Source organism: Elaeis guineensis, chromosome 9 (assembly GCF_000442705.2).
Source record: "Elaeis guineensis isolate ETL-2024a chromosome 9, EG11, whole genome shotgun sequence".
NCBI lineage: Eukaryota > Viridiplantae > Streptophyta > Magnoliopsida > Arecales > Arecaceae > Elaeis > Elaeis guineensis.
The window spans coordinates 45892289-45916348 of NC_026001.2; the positions used below are offsets into that span (position 1 = coordinate 45892289).

General features: G+C 38.1%; 1 protein-coding gene across 1 annotated transcript in view; it reads left to right on the forward strand.

Annotated features, from left to right (window-relative positions):
* LOC105051220 (fanconi-associated nuclease 1 homolog) overlaps positions 1 to 21886 on the forward strand; it is a 119873-nt gene extending 97987 nt beyond the window's left edge. Inside the window, 3 exon segments of the mRNA XM_019852846.3 lie at positions 19914 to 20187; positions 20312 to 20545; positions 21233 to 21886. Coding sequence (XP_019708405.2) covers positions 19914 to 20187; positions 20312 to 20545; positions 21233 to 21685 — 961 coding nt within the window. The 3' untranslated portion in view covers positions 21686 to 21886.
* The last annotated feature ends 2174 nt before the right edge of the window (positions 21887 to 24060 follow it).

Genomic DNA, 24060 nt, shown 5'->3' on the forward strand with positions numbered 1-24060 from the left:
AGATCAGCACCTCAATTAGAATTTCTTTTTTAACTACTATTTTCAGCTATTATCATCTTTATTATTCTTACCATCATCATCATCATTGTTATCAATTTATTATTATCATAATATGCTTATTGTTGATTTGGTTGATATTTTTGGCATTTGGACTATTTACAGTCATGCTCCTATCCGTGATTGGCTATACTCAAATATGTAAAACATTTCTTCCCATGGCGAGGCCATATTGATGTGTACCATATTCCTGTCCATGGAGAGACCATACTAATTGTGTACCATGTTCCTGGCCATGGCGAGGCCATATTGATAAGTGTACCACATTCTTACTCGTGATGAGGCCATACTAATATATGTACCACATTCCTACCCATGCTGAGGCGATACTGATATCGTGAATATCCAAATGCCCCGATTTTTAATCTTTACAAATTATTCCCCTTTTATTTTATTATTTTCTTATTTTATTAATTATTTATTTGTGCTATATTTATGTAATTAAGCATAATTTAGGATCATAGAAAATCAAAACTTGTAATACATGCGAGTATGCCATATCCATGATTTCCAACATATGATACCAAATATTTATAATCATGTAGGTAGAGATCCTTCCCTCTTTCAGTAACAAGATCCAACCAACGGCCAACTTGGCTCATCGAACACCTAGAACATCCAATTATCTCCAAATCAACATTTTGCACTATGAAATTCAGAAATCACCCTCTTTTCTAGTTTAAATAATTATGGCCTAATTTCCCTAAATCTTCTAATCTCTAATTTATCAACTCTATCCCTATCACAATAATGGTTAATTAATTTAAGAAATTAATAGACTAGATTTTACCTCAATTAGTAGGTAGGGATAGACCCCACATTGGTCTTCTCTAGACTCGAGTTGTTGCCCACCTATGATTAGATCAATCCCAAATTAGAAAATTAGGGGAGTGCATAAAGTGAAAATTATTCTTTCACAAAAGTCAACATTGGGGTGGTGTGGACTGGGTTTTACTTGTCCCAAGAGATAGACAGATTGCCTATGCTCATTCCAATCAGAACAAAGGATAAATCCTCTATCTATGCAATGCCCAAGTCTCTCTTTCCCCTCCATTGCTTTCCCTTCTTCCCCTTCCCAGCCATCTCTCTTGCTCTCTTACACACACTTTCTCCCTCTTTCTTCTTTTTCTTTTTCCTTCTCCTCTCTTTCTTATCTTCTTCTTTTCTTCCATCTCAATAGGCAAAACAAGGGGTCAGCACTCCACCTGGCCACCACCTACAACACGGTCTAGAGCTGCCATCATCCACGACATAACCGCCTGCCACCATGAAAATGAGAGAAAAGAGCCCAATAGTGGCTCCTAAACCATAGAACAAAGCCCTAATCCCCTTTTTCTCTAAATGTTTCAAGAAATTTACATAAAAGGAAGAGGACTCATTAGAGGCTAGGAGGAAGGCGAGAAGGCACGAACGACGTTGAGTACATGAGGAATGAATAGGGGAGATTTGGACATGAGAGGGATGACATTGGGTCCGTGAGGAATGAAGAGGGGAGATTTGGACATAAGAGGGAATAAGTGTGAGAGGAAAGGTAAGGAGAACAGGAACGAGCAAAAGAAAAAAAAGAGATTAAGGGTGAGAGATTAGATAGAACGATAGGGGTTTGGTCGTGGGTAAGGGAGAAACAGGCAGTGCTCTATTTTTCCCAAACAGAGCTCACCCCATAAATTGTGATTTCGTGATTCCTAATTTTTTTCTCCTATCGCATAAGAGAGCGAGACACATGGCCCTTCTCGTGTTGGCCGCAGAGGGAGGCATGTGGCCTCTCTCTGCATTCCACCATCACATTCCCATATCACGTGAGGGCGTTGTTTTAGAGTTGGCCTCGTTGGTTTTGGGCCAAACATGGGCTTGGGCCTCATATATCATAAAGCAAGCCATAGGATATTTAAAAGATTTTACATCAAACATGTGTAAAATTCTAATCTAAAATAAAGAAACAAAAGTTCTGCTTCTAATCACTTCCCGAAATATATATTGTGCTGGCTTAGATCTTGGGATCTATAAAAATAGTAAAATATCGAATAATAAGTTAGACAATCTAGTAAGCAATGAGAACTTGATAAGTGAGGGCGATAAATTAATAATCAACCTTACAAAACATAAGTGTACGGAATTCATCAATGCAAAACTAGATCCAGATATACCGCATTATCAAAATATTGTGCATGAGAATCTAATCTTTCTCAAAATTTAAATTTCATGCATAAATCTGATTTCTTTCAAAATATCAAGTTTATCTTGTCAGTCATGAACTAGGACCATATTTTTCTAGTGGTAGGGTTATGATACCATGCATCTTCTTGTGGGTCGCTTCACATCTTACGGCGATGCCCTTCATGACCGTGTATCTACTTGTGGTCAAAGTTTTAAGTACCAACAAGATGGGGATGTCTTAGCCATTCCATCCCATTCCATTTCTATGAGAAAACATGATTGGGACTCTGAAACCCATCTATGCAGGGAGAGAAGAAAGAGGAAAGGAAGAATGGAAAGAAAGATAAAGAAAAGTAAAAAGTGAAAGGAAAGAAGAAGAAAAAGGAAAGAAAGGAAGGGAGAAGAAAAGAGAGGAAGGGAAGAAGGAAGGATGGGGAAAAATAAAAAGGAAAAAAGAAACAAATGAGAAGATAAGAAAAAGAAAGGAAAAAGGAAAGGAAAGAAAGGAAGGTAGAAGAAAAGAAAAGAAAGGAAGGAAAGAAAGAAAAGAAAGAAATAAAGAAAAGTAGGGGAGAGAGAGACAAAGGATATTTACTGGGCTGCATAATCAGGACCGCTATTGGGATAGGGTGGGACAATCGGGCATCCTGTTCTATGTTGAAATCGGGACACCCCTGTCTAACAGAATTTGAAACCTTGCTTATGGTATGCCGTGCATTTTCTTGCAGCATAAACCGTTCAAGCCAAATCAAGTGCCAATGTTTAACCCGCACTGGCAAGATCCAAAGAATCATGTAGTTTCATATTTTAGTTTGACAAAAATATATGTAATCATATGGTATCGAAATGAATTGAGCAAGATCAATTCTTCTGATTATGCATCATCATAATATTCTAAAATAAAACATATTCAATAATAAAATACCATTCATCAAATTCATACACCATGAATAGTATGATCCAAAATTTATTAATATAATAATTTTATAATTTGCCGATATATCTAAAAAAAGTGAAGCATTATTTATCTCACAAATACACCGATAAGTCCTAATAATTCTGAAATTCCTTCTCAAAATCCTCAATTCATAGACCATATCATAGTATTTGCTTGCTGGACATCTTGTCTAGACAATTTTATCTGTACATGGATCCAACTTCGACAATCAGAAAATATCAATGAAAAATTAGGACAATTATGGCAAAATATGAAGCAAATGTGGAGGGATGGGGCTGGCCAGGCGGCGGTGCTTGACAACCCTACATCGGTCTGATTAGGGTAATCCAATTGGTCAAATTATAGATCACAAATTAGGCGAGGGAATGGATAGATCTATAAGGATTGATGATACAAGAGTTCAGTGGTGTTCAATAAGAACTAAAGTGGGCCTGACATGTTGCCCAAATAGTTAGGGGATTTGTACTCCCTTTACCAAGGCTGCCTAAGATCACATAAAAGAGTAAGGTTCAGTCTCAGTATCGGATCCCATCATTATCATCCTATTATAGTGTTAGTATGCGGTATGGTATACGACGGTGAGGCATATTGAATGTTTGTATGCTACAAGACTGCATATCATTTCAGTTTCAGTATGGTACAATACTAATAACCATGGTTTTCAGAACTATCCCAAATTGGATGGTTCGAGGCGTGCCTAACCGGATCGGTGGGGAATCGGGACGGTTCCGATAGGAAAAATGGCATGCTGGTGCCGGAGAAGAAAGAAAGGGAAACAGAGGAAGAGAGACAGAGAGGAGATGGAGAGATTGTTGGAGGCCGGCGGTGGCCCTCTATGGTCGTCGGAGGGCCGCGGAAGGCTCCACGGCTTGGTTCGCCCGTAGGGCCGCCGCAACAAGTGAGAAAGAGAGAGAAGGAGAGGCCACTAGAGATGGGAGGATGGGACAGTGGAGGGGCTGTCGGAGGTCTTCAAGTGGTCGTCGTGGCCATCGGGCGGTGGAAGCGGTGCGGGCAGCAGGGGCGACCGTCCCTGTTCACACGTCGGCCGTTTTTTAAAAAGATATAAACAGTGAAGCCAGCATTTGGTTTGCTGGCTTTACTTTTTAACAGTTTTTTAAAAAAAAAATAAAAATAGTGAAGTCGGCAATCGATTTGTCGGCTTCACTAGTTCAATATTTTTTTTAAAAAAAGCTCAGAAACAGTGAAGCCGACAAATCCATTGCAGGCTTCACTGTTGTCGGACTTTTTAAAAAAAGCCCTTGAAACAAGAGGTTTTTTTAAGCCTCTGTTTCATGGCCACAGAGCCGGAGGTGGCGTTTACGCCGTTCGGCGGCCTCTCCGCTGGACCCCTTCGGTCCGGCGGCCTCTCCGCTGGACCTCTCTCTTCTCTTTTCTCCCGCGGACGACATAGAGTCGCGGTGGCCACCACGGCCTTTCGAGGGCCAGCGCAGCCCTCAAGTGGCCACTAGTGGCGTCTCCGCTGCCTCAACCTCCTTCCCTCCCCTTCTCTCTCTCTTTCTCTTTCTCTCTTTTCCTCCTCTCCAGTTTGTCCCTTCGTCGGTTCACGTCGGTCCGATCTGGTCCAGTATGGGGCTGTGCCGTTGGCCGACCGGAATGGCCACCGGTATCTGTATTCAAAACCTTGATACTAACCAATGTGGCAAAATTTGAGAGAGGGAGGTCGCAATGGGTCTTCATAGGAAGGTACTGGATTTTTTTTCTAACAAAAAATACTGGACCTTCCGTGTTCCTCTCAAAAATAGGGGAAAAGGAAGGGCAATGCCTAGAAGGTGGCTCTTCATGGTGGTGGTGGTTCATGGTCGAAAGGCTAGCAGCAGATGGGCTGGCGAAGGGCGGGGACTCAAAAAAAAAAGAACAGAGAAACTTACCTCAAAATAGAAGGGTCGGCAAAAGGTTCGAGCCTCAGCTGCTCACTGGTGGCTGAGCTCCATTGCTTGGTTTGCTTGGTCACCAGAGGTAGAGCAGAGCTTGGCGAGGACCAGTAGCAGGTGGCTGTGGCCACCAAAAATAGAAATCAAAGCCTCTGAATGGTAGAACAAGGGACATGTTGCTTGCTCAATTTCTGGCTGCCCTTTACTAGAATCAAAGCAATAGTGGTGCTGCTCGATAAAGATAAGCAAGAAGAGAAGGATTAGAGGTTTCGTGCCTAGTCTTCGGTGATGGTTAGCCACGATGGCGGCGAGCCTGATGGCAGCATGCAACAACAAAATTTAGAAGAAAATAGAGAGAAGAGAGGAGATAAAGGATGGGAGCATCATGCTTCTTAAGGAACCAAGAGATTAAATAGCCGGTGGGGGCTAGGAAACTCCAACTGAAATAAGGGTTTTGCCCTATTTTTCCTTTGGAAACAGGCTTTCAAGCTATGAGCTTTACATTGGGTTGAGCCAAAAATTCCAGGCCTCTTCAAGGCTATGTTCAAAATCAACTCCTGGCCAGTTAAGGGGACTAGGTCTGATTTATTTTTAGGTCACAATGGGCAGGGTATTACAATCAATGTGGATTTATTTGCTCTTCAAACATAATTTGATTAGTTCATAGTATGATATATATATGTTAAATATGGATGTTTCTATCTTCAGCATGCATATAAAACCATAGGTAGGATAGTTAGCTCAACACCCACACCTTGTGTAAACATAGCATTAGAAAACATGTCATAAGAGACCAAAACCAGAAGTTGAAGATTGAAAAGTCTGTATCAAGGTAGGTCGAACCAATACTGCGACTCATACTAGTCAACCACCAATTTGCTACAGTACCATACTGACATGGTGTGCCATGGCATATCGGTTCTGAACTATCATGCCATACTTTTTTTTTAAAATTTTTTATTAGGGTTTCATGAAATTTTATCATTTTTTTTTGTTTTCTGAATGATTTTAAGTCTAATATGATGTTTCTTGATGTTCTTTGATGTTTCTATCACTCTAGTATATCCCGAATGATGATTCTTGATATTTTTATGTAATTTTTTTGTATCATCATAGCATTGCTTGAAATAAATCAAAAAGATGCCCTACGTAAATCTCAAGTCTTGAAAGGTGGAAGCCAACAGTGGTGGTAGTGGGTTTGCAATCTATAAGGACGATTTAACGGCAACACTAATATTTGCAATCTCGTCAAGTGAAATATACCTCAAATCAATTAGTAAGGTGCAAAACATAAAATGATAGAATCAATTGTATGTATTTAAAGTACAACATACCAAGATTTAAAATATCATTGAGTGCTGATGTCACGCCCCCGATCCGAGATTTTGAATCGAGGGTCATGGCAACCGCCGCATACTCATAGAAAACTTTTCCCATAAGCATGCAAGGCATCTTATCATACTATCCTAAAACAAAGCGGAATAATTAGTCAATAATTTAAATTCAAAATATAACGATCTAAATTTTTTCTTTAATATCTTAATAAATTCAACAATGATTCATAGGTCTTACACCAAATTCAATAAGACTTTCAACCTAAATAAAAGTATAAGGATTCTCCTTCTGATCACTCTTCCATTCATATCTTGTATCATCTTAATTCCTCAACATCTGTAAAAACAGTAAAATAAAAGGTAATGAGCTAGACAACCCAGTAAGCAATGATCACTTCTCAACAGATTTCATCAGGCATATAAGTAAATAATCATTTGTAGAAAATAAGCATATAGAGTTCATAAATTCGAAGTCAATTTCAATTATGCAATATAATTCATGCAAATTCATTTCTTTTTCGAAAATTCAAGTTTCTTTCGGGATTTCAATTTCTTTTGTTCTTCAATTTCTTTTCGTCAACCATGAGCTATGACCACATTTTCCCTGCGGCAGGGTCATAATACCGCGTATCTGCTTGCGGTAGGCTGCGAATCATCTGGCAGCCATGTCCTTTGGAACCGCTGGTCTCGCTGGCGGTTTGTCGCTGGTCTCTCTGGCGATATGTCGCCGGTCTCGCTAGCGACATAAACCCTCAGGACAATCAATTGCCAACATATATGCCCCATTGGCAGGGTCCTTTACATAGTCAGGTTGTCAATTCATAATGTTTCTTATATCATAATTCTTCATAAATCATATTTCATATTCTAATTTTGATAATAAAACATATAATCATGTAGTATCGAAATCAATCAATGTAATGCATCATGAAATCAATATGTTCAATCATGCTTCATCATAATATTTTAAATAAGATATTTTCATAATAAAATATCATTCATCCAATTCATGCATCGTTTCACAAATCATGTCAGAAAAATACATTATAATTTGCCGATAAATCTAGAAAAAGTGAAACATTACTTACCTCGAACGCATTTCAAATAAATCCATATAATTCTATAAATTTCTTCCAAAAATTCTGTTCGTAGATCATATCGCGATATCCCATGATCAAACATCCACAATCCTATATAGAATCAATTTCAATAATTAGAAAGAATACGAACACCATATTTCAACGGTTTAGATTGGGTCCGATCATCTAATTTCATCTAATCAAAATCTAATTAAGACCTAAACGATCCAAAGTTTGACTGTCAGATCAAATCGGATTCGAAGTGATAGGACCGAGGTTTCTTCATCGATTTCATAAAATCAAGTAGAGAGAGAAAATCAGAGGAGAGAAAATTTATGAGGTACAATTCGAATTGATCAGATGACACAATCCAACATTACAATTGATCCAATATCTCGGTTGGTGAAATCAACACGATCAAATCAAATCATGGCTAGATCGGAATCATGGATGATCAAATCTAAAGATTCATGGTCTGATTAAGGTGGGTGCCAGTACGTTGTCTGACAATCATGGATCTGGGTTCTTCATTAGAATCAGATCAGACTGATTAAAAAAAATTTCTTCATTCACTAACCTTTTTTTAGAGAGAGAATCAATTAAGAGAGAGAATATTTTAGAGAGAGAAAATTCTAGAGAGATAAAATTCTAGAGAGAGAAAACTCATCTTGAATTCTTCAGACAATATGATTCAACAAATTCTGATCGGTCAGATCAAATCATGCTAAAATTATCATGTGGATAATTCAATAAGATCATGAGAAATAAAATCTAAAAATACCTGATCTGATCAAAGTGGATGTCGGTGTACCGTCCGACGATCATAGATCAAAAATCTATTACGAGAATCATTTAAATTCATCATCATTCTTCTCAAAATTTTAAAAATCTTAAGAGAGAAATAATCTAGAGAGAGGATTCTACAGAGAGAAAGTAGAGAGAGAAAGTCCAATTCTAGAGAGAGAAAATACTAGTTCAGGTTGAAGAGAGAGAGAGAAGAGAGAAACTCTCTTTCTCATATTTTATTATTTATATCATTATTTATTAATTAATTTAATAATTTTTCTTTTCTTTTCTTTTCTCTCTCTTTTTTTTTCTTTTTCTTCACGGAAGAGAGAGGAGAAAATCCTATTTATTATTATTATATTATTATTATTTTATTATTTTTTTTCCTTTTCCTTTTCTTTTTTCTTTTCTTTTTCTTCTTTTTCTTTTCTTTTTCTTTTCTTTTCCTTCTTCTTTTCTTTTTTTTTTTTTTTTTCTTTTCTTTTCTTTTTCTTTTTTTTTCTTTTCCTTCTTCTTTTCTTCTTCTCCCGTGGGTTCTTTTGGGCCAAAACAGGGGACCGTGAGGTCCCCTCGTTGGTTGGCCGGCCGGCGGCGCAGCCGGCGTGGGGCGGCCGTCGGCAAGAGGAGGGTGACTCGCCGATAAGAAGAGGGCCAAGATCGGTGGTCGGCGGCGACCACCGGCGTCGGAAATCAAAGAAAAACGAGCAAAATATAGAGGTTCTTCCGCAACAAAATCCGACGACTCCGGTCGCCTTCGAGCATGCACACTGGCATGGAAAGGAAGGGGGAGAAGAGAGGAAGGGGAGGAGGCTTACCTCCGACATCGGCGAGGCTTTTCCGGCGAGCAATTGGACGGCACAGGGACGGATCTTCCGTGAGAATTTTCCGGCGATTGCCGCCGACTGAGCTTGTGATCTTTGGTAGAAGGGAGAGAGGAGGGATCTCCTCCTTAAATAGAACCGGAGGGAGCTCGTCTCCGACTCCGATTGGGAGCCGGCGAGAGGAGGAAGAAGACTCCCTTCGGAGTCTTCCCCTGTTTTTCTTTCTTTCTTTTTTTTTTTGTTGGGCTGGCTGGGATTCTGACATGGGTTGGGCCGTCACAGCTGATCTGCTCGTAGATGTCCGGATCATTTTCATAATTAGGAGGCACATTAGCTCACCTCTCAGATCAAGTGGTGTCGTAGTCCTGTATGCTCATCCCGTAAGGTACATGCTCTAGATTATGATTGCTCTTGGATCTCTTGCTAAAGGTCAGGCTTGAGAGGTATCTTCCGACTGATAATAAGGTTGAGGGGCTTATCTGAATATGCCGGTGGCAAAATCCGATATGTGAGATTCTTCGAGCTGTATAGGATGGTAGCCACTAGAAGACAGTGCCTTAGACTCATCATATATATATATATTCGTATGGGTCATAAGCTGCCTGTGGCTACGGATTATAAGATCAACATATGAGGATGAACCTGATATGTTTATAAATTCTGCTCCACATGTGAGGTAATCTACAGCTACATTGTGTCTTGAATGACGTCGAGGAGCCCATCTCTTATATATAATCGTATCTTCGCAGGTTCTACTAGCTCATGCATCATGGTCCCTATTCTATGTGGTATGCGTAAATTGGGACTCATCGATAAATCGAAGGCCATCGTGCAACTATCACATAAATGGTGGTTCTCATGTCCTCCATTCCCTCTCTAGCCATCAGATCCATGATCATCAGAACTATCATCATTGCTCTCTTTGGTCTCTGAATTTGAGTAAACCAACTCTACTATCTCCATCAGGGCCACAACTGTCTTTTCTTTTTCGTTGAGATTGCATTGAGCAACTACCTACTTCCCCCTGTGCCCCTCTTTGTTTGGCTATATTGGGAGGATGGATGTTGTCCTACTATCTGAGATGATCGGATAGCGTGCTAACCTCGTTTAAGCAACTCTTGATCATATCATTAGGAGGATATGTCGGACATGGAGTCACATGATGATTGGCTCCTTGATGATCTCTTTGATTGTGGTTGATCAGCTGAAAGCTTATGTGGAATATTATGCTTTGCCCGTCACTGTACATCCACCTTAGCCTTGCTAGCTATAAAATTGGCCGGTCGTGGAGGTGGTCTTGGCTCATCAAGCTCCTGCTCTTGCTATTGGCCCACAACCCATCCTATCATCAGATCATCCTCATCAAAAGCATCCTAGATCGGATCCATGTACTTTAGCCCCACTTTGTCCAGAATGCATTTTAGATACTAAGGTGTATTTGCTGCTTACCCCATGGTTCCCTTCCTCAGTTAATTCTTGGTTTGGTGCATATCATATCCACTCTTTGTCAATACGGGTTCAATTGTTGGTTTTTCCTACCTTGGTTCAAGGCTCTTGAAGCAACAAGTGTTTCTAGCTTATTGCGAGGTGTCAAGTTCTATTTCATGACAGAGGTGAATGGGATAGCATGAATATGGTGGACCAGACATCACATTCATTGTGCTGCCATCTGTTCTTGGGATGAGATGAGGGAAACTATTACTTGTAAGTTTGTGCCTCCCATCCACAAGCAGCTATTCCAGTTGTAGTTCACACATTTCATGCTAGGGAGTTGGATTGTTGAAATGAATACTGCTTTCTACAGCTTAGTGGTTCGATCTAAATTTCCATATGCTACCAACTATCAAGGTTTGAATGCCTAAGTCATCCTAGCTTAACTACAAGTAGACATTATACATTAGCAAATGCTGTACAGATGGTGTATCAAATTGAGGAAGAAACATGAAATCAGCCTTGATGTCTTCTTCCAAATCTAATAATTTCAGATTTGAACATCCAACGCTAGAGTTCAGACAATCAAAGGCACCAGCAGCCTCCTTAACTAGCAACAATCAAGCACACATATAAAGCAGGGTGCAAGTTTTAATTCTAGGTTTGAAATCCATTGCTTGATATGCGAAGGATTTGGCCACCTCTCCACATAACGCTTCAAGTGACTAGTGACATTTGCTGATTAAGCCAATCTCATTGCTATTGCCAGTCCTAAAACAGAAGGTCAAAGAACTTGTCTACCTTGATTTTGATGAAGATGAAGAGGATGATCAAGAAGGTTACACATCATTCACTGAGCTCTTTTGATTACACATCAAGAGGATGATCAAGAAGATTGGAGATGAAGCAATATTTTGTAAGGGGCAGTTATATGCCATGTTGATCTATTTTAGGAGCTGCACAAATGCCATCTCTAAAGATGCTAACCATAAGTTGAAGTTGAAAACTGAGTCACACTCCAGCCCTTACAAGGTAGAATGGGTGAAGAATACGAACCTCAATGTCCATGAGACATGTTTGGTCACATTGAATCGGTGGGCTCGTGGATATGATGCAGTGTGATGTACTGCTAGTTAAAGTGTGTCACATACTCCTTGGGTAGATGTGGATTTTTGATCAGAATGTATAAAATGATGGCTTCACAAATGCAAACTTTTTCAGGAATCAAGGATGTACAATGACCAATGCACCCACCAAAGATCTTTGACCGGTGAAGTTAAAGTATATGCCTGTGACCAAAGCTTAAAAACTGGTACTGCCTCATACAGTTTTGGAATGGAACAGGATAATACTGGTATCATTTGGACAGACCAACGCGGTCTATATTAACAAGCATAAAAACTACCAGTATGTATCAGTCTGTCTTGACCATGCTGGTGTGCCTTCACTGCCAGTACATGAATGGTATAGTTGGTATGGACTGGTTCACGAGAGAACAAATGTCCTGCATCCATACAAATCCAATTTTCCTATCGAAGTAGTATGGATCAGTTCAAGAATGAACTAACAATTTCTAAATCGTTGTATGGGATATTCCTTCTGTAACGTGTCAGATATGGATTGTTAGGTCCCTTTCCCCACTTGGTGGGGTCAAATTTTCATAGGTGAGGGGAATTGATGCAGCAATTATTGAAGATCAGCTGCTAATGCCCAAAGGTGGGTAAAGTCACTACAAAAATCCACCTTAAAGGTGCTCAAACCACTGTTCAAGCCAATGAAGGCTTGAGATTGTGAATTGGGGCGGCAAGCGAGGTATTTTAGGTCCCTATCCTGCTGCATGCAACTCTGTGAAGCAAGACGAATGGAATTTCATTTAGCATCCTCAGATTTGTGATCTCTTGATTCTTGCTCTAATGTAGTGTTTATATTAGTTTTGAAGTTATCAAGGGGTCAGCTACTGTACATGCATCATTGTATATTGAATAGCGATCACTCTAGTGCCGAGCATTGTTAGCAGTCCTGTTAAGCATTACTTGGTTAAGGGGATTTTATTAGATTTTGTGTGCTAATGTAATTGAGTCTTAATTGGACTGAAACCAGAAAAGGATAGTTCTTGGCCTTATATGTGGCCTACATTTTGAGTGCCTACAAGTGTTTATTGTTTACTGCCAATACTATTTAATTTACCATCATATTTCAATCAGCAAAAATTCCATCTTTGGTTTATGCTTTGCGTTACTGAACCTTTTAATCAGGTCCTTTCATATGGTGTAGGCCATTCCAATTTGGTCCTCCATCACTACTGGCACTACACTAAAAGTGCCCAATATGTCAAAACTAGCATACAAGTTATGCAAGCTCGTTGGAAGCATGCTAAAGACAAACCTCCAGTCTCCCATAATCTTTCAAACTTTAATAGGTACTTCGTCTAGCTCTGATGCCTATTTTACATCTTCCAGAAGCTATCTCCACTTCATTTTTATGATTGTTTGAATAGAACCTTGACTCCTCCCTAAGTGTACAGTTTTGACAAAGATTTCTTTGTAGAATCATTATTTTACAATTTTTAGAATAAATATCTAACTTTCTTTGATTTTCTCATCGTTCACCAATATCTGCAATGCTTTATCTTAAGCATCTAACATGATCAATATCTTTAGATACCCTTTCTTTAACTGTATCTATTTTTTGACTCTCATTATCTCCTTTTAAACCCAATATATTATATAAATAATTATATGCTATATATTTGGTTTTATGAGCTTCTTTGCACCTTACATAGCCTCCTGTATCTTACGAAGTCCTTAACATGATTTATTCTTGGCCATTGTTTCAAGCAAATCTGTTTTATCTTAATTGCCTCCTGTATCTCATCAATTTGTTATGTATATCTTTTTCCCTTTTACTCTCCTAGAACATCTTTACTAACCTCTTAAAGCAGTCTGTCTTTTGTTCCCATGTTCTATTTGGTTTAGTACTTAAGCTGTAATATCCCTCCTTTAATAGTTGATTGCTAAAAGGTATAACATTTTTCCTTTTAAATTCCATCATATTATTTTTGATATTTATTAATTTCTTTTCTACTTGCACTTGTTACATATATCTAAGTTTAGTATCATACATTATATTGTTAATCGGGCTGCAAATAGGCTTGGATCAGCCCAAGGCCCCTCGAGTGGAACTGGTATTTAGTCTAGCTTTGGGCCTGGTTTGAGGAACATGTCGTCCTTAGGTCTAAAATTCAAGTATGAATAGATTTTTGGCTAGGTTTGGGTCTAGCCTCATCGCGGCTCGGACTTGGCCTGGACAGCCTAAAGCCTGCACACTCTTCCAATTTGACCGTTCATCTCTTCTCTCTCCCTCCCTACTTATATATTAGTGGCCCTTATTTCTCTTTGATCTCTCAATATCTCCTCTCCCTATTCTCTCTCCCCTCCTCTCCATCTCTCTCACAGTCTCTTTCCTCTCTCTCAGTCCCTCCTAATCTCTATCCGCTTTTATTTGTCTCACTCTCTGTTGACTCTCAATCTCTCTCCCCTTGTGCTCTATCCCTCATTTTGTGCCAAAGAGAGGTGCATTTAGATTTGTGCCAACCTGATTAGGCTTTGAGACAGACTTAGTTTGAGCTTAGCTGAAGATAGGTCTAGAGCCTGGAAAATTTTATTGGCCTAGGTTCGGCCAAAGCTTAAAACGTTTTTCTCCAGGTCAGGCTCGAGCAATAAGGGAACTATCCCTGGAAAAATTTTATAGCCTAGTTCTGGCCCTAGTGATTAAGCTCTCTCCCCGTATCACCTTCCTCTTTACAGGTTGATTGTTCTTCTCTGGAGAAAAAATAATTTATTTGTGACAAATGTGATCTACTCATATAGATTATTAAATATTTATCTCTCTTCTTAAAATGTGTTTGCAATTGCTAGATTACAAGCTGTTGCAAACTAAAGAATTGATTTTTCCATTATATTCCTATGCCCGAAGTTGAATCCACCATGCATTCTCGCATCCTATAGTGGTCTGCCCTACAGGCCCATTTAGGTCGCTACTTATAATTATCATTTATGTTCTCAGAATACTTTGCAAAATCCATCCATCTTCTCCCATAATTGTTTCTTAATCTACTTCTAAGTGTAGTTGTGGTGCATAATCACTAAGTAGATTTGTAATTTTCTTGTCTAAAACTGATTAAATAGCTACTAATCTGTCATTTATCTCTTTTTACATGTGCAAGTTTACCTCTTATTTCCATCCACTGCTATTCTTACCCCATCATATTATTATCCTTAGTTAGATATCCTATATAGCTTATAACCATCAGTAATACCCTTGGATTGAATACCTTTACATTTAGCTTCCTGTGCACAAGCAATGTTTATTGCCCTACATATCATTATATCCACTAGTTATCTACTCTTTTCAGTCAAACTTCCAACACTCCATGTGAAAAATCTGGTCTAACACAATGTTTTATTTTTCAGTCCTCAACAAAACATGATCTAAAACACAATCCATTTTGATTTTGGATCTAATAAGAGATGCTCTCTGAAAATAATGATCTGAATCATCTGCACATTCTAAGTGACATTTCCATCCTAGAAGCATGATCAAATCCATTTAGTTTCTATTTGATATATGATTGTTCATAAGCTTGGGTTTCACCTAGTTACAAAGCTAGGCATCAAACATTGAGGCTCTTTATCCTTACATGTGTCATGTTCTCATAGTCCTGATACAGTTTTCCTACAGTCAATTATAGTTTGTACTTTCACAACGAACATGGCTATAGGTTTGATACACTGGAGTCATTCCTCTCCATATTATCTATCAAGTCACTGTGAGATCTCCTGACAAGAATACAACCAATTTGTAACCATATTTTACTCCAATTTCATGTGGTACAATTCTCAATGTGATGCGATCTAATCCATTCATTATGACTCAACTAAAGTTGAATTACCAATGCTTGTCTTAAGCCAACCAAGAGATGAACCCATTAGTAATGATCCAAATCACCTGCACAATTGAATGGACATTCCCGTCATAGAAGCTTGTTTGAAATCGTTAAGTTTCTATTTGACATAAGCTTGGGATTCACCTAGTTATGCAACTAGGCACCGACCAATTAGGCTCTTTATCCTTACATGTATCATATGCTCATAGTCCAAATAACTGTTAATTATAATTTTTTCATTGATGATATATGTGGTTGTAATATCTATTCAATGGAGTCATTCCACTTCGAACTATGTCTGAAATCATTTTGCGATTTCATGGATAAGAATACATCTAGTCTATAGTAATCTAGTCTATAGCCATATCTTACTCAGATCTAATATAATATCCCATGGTTCAATCCCCAACCACATGTTCTAAAATGCGATCCTTTTTGACTTCAAAACTAATCATGGATCTTTCACACTTACCTTGATCTAGCTAGGAGATAAGCCCTGATAATAATTATCCAAATTATCTGCATAATTGAAATGACATTCCCATCCTAGTAGCATGATCGAAATTGTTCAACTTCTCAATGATGTATGATCTGTTCTAAGGTTGGGCATCACCAAGCTATGAAGCTAGGCACTAAATTATTTGGCCATCTGTTCTTATGTGTATCATACGTCAAAATGTCAATTATATTTTGCATATTAATGATGTACATTGTTATTAGGTCGATAAAGTGGAGCTGTTCAGCTTTGTATTATATCTCAGATCACTTTGCAATTTGTTGAAGAAAAGAAAAATTAATCTAGAAGTTTGTAACTATATTCTACTTGGATCTGAAGTGATCCTTATGATAAAATCTTCGACCTGACATGTTCTAAAACACAATCCATTTTGATGTTGAATCTAATATATATAAGTGTCATTGGATGAGGATGAGCCACTTCCTGTTTTGCTGAAGATAATAGACATGCATGCAAGATTTTTGAAGATCTTATTTCTGAGGAGCCACCTATGCAAGATTTTTCAATTGATGCTGTTCAAATTGCTAGTTTGCTGTCTCTCTGCATTATTAGAAGCACCTGAGGAAATTGAGGAACTTGAGTTCGGTGTTTGAAGAAATTGTTGGTCTATTATAGTATGGTCTTGTACTGCATACTTGCACCTGACATAAGATGGCTATGGAGGATGCAGGGAAGAGCATTTCACAAATAAATGATGGTAAAGTAGCAACATTGTAGTGCTTAAAATGAAGTAATAAGTGCAAAACTCCAAGAGAAAAGAATGAAATATTCATAAATCCAACTCCAACTTGTTCCAATAAGGCTGGCTATAATGTATATCACCAAGAAAAAAAATAGTATGACAATGGGATCGGATGTATCAGGTTATCCGTGTGTACAGCAGACTAAGGTATTCATTTTGTCAATTTTTAGTTTGATATGTACTCGTATATATTAGAATGTGAGGAATTTCCATACTCTAAAGCATTAAATTATCATTTTTAGCAGAAAATAAGTATTGATCATTAAATTAATTGCTGATTAGTGATTTTGAAGAGTCTTTGGAGCGATGACTGTCGGTGATCAAAATTACTTATAAATTACAGGTTTTAATAAATATTATGCCAAAAACATAAAAGAAAAGAACAGAAATTGTAACTATTAGAACACACAACATTTAAACTAAAGAAGTTCTCGGTTTCCTTTCAACCAAGTTCATTTCTCTCTCTCTATCTCTCTGTTTGTGTCTGCATGTGGAAGGGAGCTAACTAGTTTGGTAAAGAGGATGAGAGAAAGGATATACAACATGACAAGGAGAAGTCAAGAGGGAAGTTAAACAGGAGGGTGGATTTTAAATTTCTAAAGAGATATCTTTGCTGTATTTAACTGATGCCACCTTAACCCATGAGTTTTCACTTGCGAGAAATTTGATACCAAATAGTAGTTGATTGAAATTTTGGCTATGTTATCTAAATATGCAAGAATCTCTTTTAAGCAAATGTGCAAGGGAATGATGGTGGCTGAAACATCTATTGCTTTGCTTCTATTGGATGTATAATTTGCTTCCCTTATGCCTACAATTCTAGGAGAGAGGGTGTACTAAACGAATTCTCTTCTGGATCAGATTCTTTTGTTATATTTGCTAATTATGAGGTACAAATGGCATGCAATTGAGAATTGGATCTGCATCAAGGTTTGCCACTTCGATACTGTACCGGTCAGCTATGATATGGTACCAAATCATATAGTACCTATACTTCATACGGTAATGCATACCTGTTCGGTACACCAATTTTTGATTTTTTTAATATTTTTGATAATTATTTTAAGGTTTTATGGATGTTTAAATTATGATTTTAAAGATATTATATCATATTGGTCTCAGGAGACTGTATGATTGCTTAATGTATGCAGTTTTAATAATTAACACAGATAATGCATGTTTTTGATCTTGAAAATGGATATGTCAAATTGATTTGAACTATTGACATTTAGTTCCTTGTGTAGTGACTATACTGCTCGTGAACATTGGGATTTTGTTTGTAGTCAGGGCCTTGGATTTGACTCCAACCTAGATACCATACCTACCCATGGATTCTATAATTTGAGCCTCCTTGATAGCCACTTAAATATTAATCCAGCATGTAATACTAGGCTGGCCATCCTACCAACGAGAAGATCATGGTGGCAAAATTTGACCTGTAATCTGGTTGAGAGTGTGGAGGGTAGTAGCTACTCAAATACGATGTTTCAGATGTATGATTCCATACTAGTCATACTCTAGTTGTGTTCTTAGACATAGGATGTCCATATTGGTCATGCCCTAGTTGTGCAAAATTAGATCGAATGTATGATGAGGATTCAAATATGTCTAGGGACCTACTCTACATGCTATATAATCTTCAATTGTGCCAACCTTGAGGGGCCAGTCTCCTATTTGCTATCATATCCTCGAAGGCTCTAGGTCGTGTATTGTGGTTTGTATCTTGGATGACATGAGTGAACTACAACTCACCAATGAATTGATTAAGATTGGGTGGTTGAGTTGGATGCACCCCACCGCGTCCGCTGCTACCTCCATGGCCCTCAGATGCATCATTGTTCAAACAGTCATTATCATCATACTTGTATTGTGGGAGATGATTTGGGGAACTGGTCAGCCAGGGGCTTAGTTATCTTAGGATTTGATTGAATATGCTCCTTATCAGCTCTCTTTAATGGACCTACAGGTTTCTTTTGTTTCCCTTTTTTGCTACTTCAGGCAATTGCTTTCTTTCCTTGGCTTCCCCTACCTGCATGGCTTTGTTGGGTAGCTTGATTAGGCTCACCACCTTGACAAGCCTTACCTCCTTGGGGCTGGGCACCATGGTGACATCTTCTTAATATCTTCCTGACATATCTTCCGGAGGATATCTTGGGCATTGAGCCTTGGGATCTTGACTGGCTCGCCCATTTTGGACCCTTTACGGAGCTGAATCGCCGAATTGAACCGATACCATACTGGTTCAGGTCGGTATGCTCTGAATGAGTTGGTTCAGGATGGTTTAGTGCACCTTGCTTGCCATTGTGTTGGATGGATGAATGTGCTTGAAATTAAACTGTTTTCACTTTGAAAATTGGCAATTATTTCCAAAATTGACAATAATTGCACGACACTATTGGCCTATCCAATTGTCACAATGTTTACCTTGCTAAATTCTGGATCCAAACTTGCTTCACAATGAGGAAAAAGATGTCCTTTTATACCTTGTTTAAACTTCAAAAGAGGTAACAAGCTCTATAACATCTATATTGGTTTTGGGCCTTTCAGTTGCAATATGATCCACCAAATCTTGAGTGTTCTGTGGCCAACTCTTAGGCCGACTTCAACACCCTGGTTGGTGTGGCATTGTTGGCTTAAACAAATTTGGACAGAGGAAGGACCTGCCGTGAAACCCAGAAGACCATGTGGTAGATAGGTAAACTTACCATATTGGTCACAGAACATGAGCTCATGCAATCCAAGGTTCATCTAGATATGTAAATGAGAACAACTTCCCCAACGTTCTCCTGCATTTGGAAAGTGTCCACAAAAGGAAGGGGAGTAGGCAATGTTCAACTGTGAGCTGAAGAGTTATATATAAATAGAAGACCCATGTCTTATTTCATAAATCTTTATAACCGAGAACCATCCTTGGAAGCTCTAAAGAAGGGTTCCTAACAACCCCACATCATATGAGCACATTGATGTACTCAGATGATTTTGATTTTGAAATTTGCTTTTCGCTTAAATTTGTCACTATATTTATTTTCAGTATCAATATAAGTTCAATTTTATACAAAAGGCAGTAATACAGCATGTAGTATCTGGCTCGTTTTGCTCAATTTAAGCTAAAGTGTTTTCTCCAGCTTGTCTGTTGTTTGGGAAGGTGCAGCAGGCAATGGTCCTTGATATATGATTTTGGTTTGTTTTTTCAGGTATGAAGATGCAATACGTCTTTTGAAGGGTTTATTGAACAGAATTACTCATGATAATAGAAGGGGTTATTGGACCTTGAGGCTTTCTGTTGATCTGGAACATATTGGTCGTCTTAATGAAAGTCTTTCAGTTGCTGAAGAAGGGATACTGGATTCTTGGGTTCGTGCTGGTTCAAAACTGGCACTGCAAAGACGGGTACTGCGCTTAGGCAAACCACCAAGGCACTGGAAGATGCCTAGTTATACTGATTCTGTTAAGCGGAAGATCAAAGAAGTGGGTTTCTTGTTTCACCTTTATGATTGTACTTGTAGATAGTTTGTGTGCCAGTCAGATTGAAATATTATGTCAAAAGAAAATGTTATCATCATTTTGAGATTTTAACATTTTGTTGGTTTAGGTCAACATTCCGGGAAGACCTTTGGTATGTGAAACAGGAACAAAAAATTTATTCTATGGTTATGATGGTGAGCTGTGTGAAGTAGAGAAGCTCGCCCTGCAATATTATGCTGGTGAAGGAGGAGGGTGGCTAGGTGTCCATTCTGAAAGTGGAATTTGGATGACTCTCTTTGGCATTCTCATGTGGGATGTTATTTTCTCCAACATTCCCGATGTTTTCCGGTCCAGATTTCAGGTATTCTAATACCTCTTGAGGTTTCACATTCATGTCAAATAGATTCTTATGCATTTAAAGCTTGTGAAAGTGATAATATATAATTCAGGAATGCATTGTGGTATAAGCTGTGGTACATCTGCTTGTGTGCTTCTAGACACCATTAGAACTTGTTCATTTGCCCATACCACAGTACATTAACTATATTTTATTTATTTTCTTTCTCTACAGAACCTTCATAGTTGCCTCCAGGCTTGGTTTCTTTGTTATGTGTTTGACAGTTTAAGCAGACAACAGTTATACTCGCAGAACTACTAAGGAGTTTAATTCTAGTAGTTAACAAATCACTAGATGTTGTAAGCCAAAAGCTGTTAGCATCATGCTGTGATAGTGCTTGTGTTTTGTTCTATAAACTGCTATATTATTAGCCCATTGGAATTAGCATTGTCTTACTTTTTATGTGTTGGAAGCATGTGAGACTTTTCAGATGACCAAATGATTGGAACTTCTTTAGACCATTCTCTAGTTTCTATATGTATGAACTGCACACGGGTAATATAACTATGTAAGGTTCGTTCTTAGATGCCATGAAAGGTTATCAAATGATAATTAACTGATTTTGCCCTTATTTACATGAAGTAAAAGAACCCAGTTCTTTCACCAATTTAATTGCAGTGATGGTTCTATTGTAGTTTTATACTTTTGCAGACAGCTCCACTAGACCTTGATACGGATGACTTTTATGTGGCAAGAGAGAGTCTTGTAGAATCTCACTTACAAAAGATACATCGTGGTATGGCTGAAGAGATCCTGATAACTTCATGGGACTTGCATTTTGGAACAGCTTGTCGTGGTGTCAACTGGGAGAGACATTCTCTATCTGACCTACGAGCTGCTGTCTCATGCATTGGAGGCCGCTGTTTGGCTTCTCTCTTCCGGCATCTCTCACTAGATTACACGAGTTGGTCCAGTGGCATGCCAGACCTGTTGCTCTGGCGCTTTCATGGAGGGGATATGGGCTGGGGTGAAGCAAAGCTTGTGGAAGTGAAAGGCCCAAGAGACCGGCTTTCAGAACAACAGCGAGCATGGATGCTGATCCTCTTGGATTGTGGTTTTGATGCTGAAATTTGCAAAGTAAGCCCAAATCCTAGATCCCAATGATACCTCCATCTGATGTTGTAATTATAATACATTCCATTTCATTCATGTGCAAAACTAATTTACAGGAGTCTGTATAAACAAATTAGGGTAGTTAAAAAAGGGGTTCTAGTGCATGAGGTCTGCACCACTGCAGGATCTGTGGAGAATTATTAACATTGCAAAGGGGAATAATATTCACACTATTAACACCATTTAAGAACAGTTATGATTCAAGGAAGGGCATGCATGTCGATTTTTATCAATTAATGTGAAAGTGAAACATGGCTTTAGAAAAACCAAATTGGGGAAGGCATTCATTGGTGGAAGCATCATTTTTCTGCATTTGAAGCCAACACTTGATTTATGCTAGTTTGGCATATTCCTTCGTTTCCTTTACCTTATTGACACACACAAGAAGTCCTCTTATTTGAGCCACAGATGATGCAGTCTAGCTTGATTTTTAGTAAATTTATCAACTGAATAGAAAAATAATCAGTTGTTGATTATCGTTTTTTTTTTGGTAATTGATCGTCATTTTGTTCCTGAAGGGAGCACAAATACATTAATTTAATTGGAATGAAGTTTCCATGATAATTTGGCAAAGTGAGGAAGGTGGACAACCGGTGGAAGTAACTTGCAGATCCTGGGAGCCTAGAATATTCTGTTGCGTTGCTTTCATCTTTAAACAGTCCTGGTTTTCTAATACCTCTGGGTCTTTTGGTGTTTTCTTCTACTTTGTTGAGGTGTTAGGATCGCCACTTAGTTCTCATATTATTCAGTCCATACGGTAGAACCTGGAAGAATGCCAGTTAAGGCCTCATTATGGATTGTCGATGTCATCATTAGTTAGGTATTTTAACTGCAACATCATTTATGCCAGTGGTAACGAATAGTCACGTTAACGAATCTATGTAAATGCTTATTAAAATAGATGGCTGTTATTACATAATAGCAGCTGCTACAAAGGTTCCAGAGGGGGCCATTACATTGTGTTAACAGGAATTGGAAATGTTGATTGCATTTCTTTCTGGTGGTCATCATATAGGGGAATAATGACTACTATTTAATATTTGCATTATTTTTCTATATAAAATAATTTTTTAACTCAAATGCTTCTTCTGGCCCAGGAAAGTTTTTTTATTAGTGAACAGTGATTTGCGCAAATAACACTTATTTTTCCATTATTAATCATTATCTCTGTTATGGTTGCAAGCAGTAACTGTTTAACGTTTGCAGTTTTGCCCTGTTAACCTAAATAAACTAATATTGGAATTGTTTAAGTCCAAATTTTGTACCTTGTGGAGAGAGAATTTCTGATGTGGTGAATCAAAGGACTCCATTACCTTTTTTGCTATGATCCATTTCTGCCAATAAAAGTGTTCCCCCATTTATTTATTTAATTCAGATACTTAAATGAACAAGGTTTTATTTGTTTTGGGAGTGGGGAGAGATGCAGATCTAAGGTATTCGTATCATATAGAGGTGATTTTGTTGACCGTCTTGGATGAGGTAACTGAAGCCTAGTCATGTGGTAAAACTTTATTCTTAGTTCTTTTTTCACTGAACTAGCACATGCCCGAAATATCCTCCTGTTTCTTTCGAACTAGATTCTCACCAGACAGTTATCAGCAGCAGTGTCCTGCCAACCCTATGCTTTTTCTTGATTCTGGCCTTTTGCTGAAGCACTCAAACAAGATAATATAGAATCCGGTAATCCTAGCGCTTCTAATCTTGACCCAAAATGAGTCCATAAACCTTTGATTACTTGAGATCTCTGAAGAAGATGAAACTTGTTTCTCAAACATGATTATAGGGAACATGTTGGAGGCAATCCCTTCTAGCCATATTTGTCAGCGGTGAAGTTTTGGAATGAGGCTTCTTTATATGCATACTGGAGATAACAATGTACAAACAGTAGACCCATGATTGGCTCTTTTTCAACGCTAGACTGGGTTGATAAAAACGAGAGGGCTTCCAACACTTGCGGGAAACAAACGAAGTTCTTCTGAAACGATCTCTGTGTCATTCTTCTACGCATCTTGATAAGTTAATGGAAAAATACTATAAGTAATTCTATGCAGGATTTGGCTGAGCTATTCAGCACGAAAGAAGGGAATGTGAGGTAGTATCAGTTATATTTGCTATTAAAAGACGATGAAACTAGCAACCAGGCATGCATAATACAAATTTGAATAAAAAATAAAAAATAAATTTCAACTCAGGTTATGTATAAACTACAAAATATCATCTAAATAAAAAATAATATTTTATATTAAATTATTATTAATAAATAAGATATTATTTAAAAGAAATATTTTCTTTGTCTATTAGATTGCATTTTCAGAAGTGATCCAAATTCACTCTGTATTTTTGGAAGATCATTCTTTCAAAAAAAT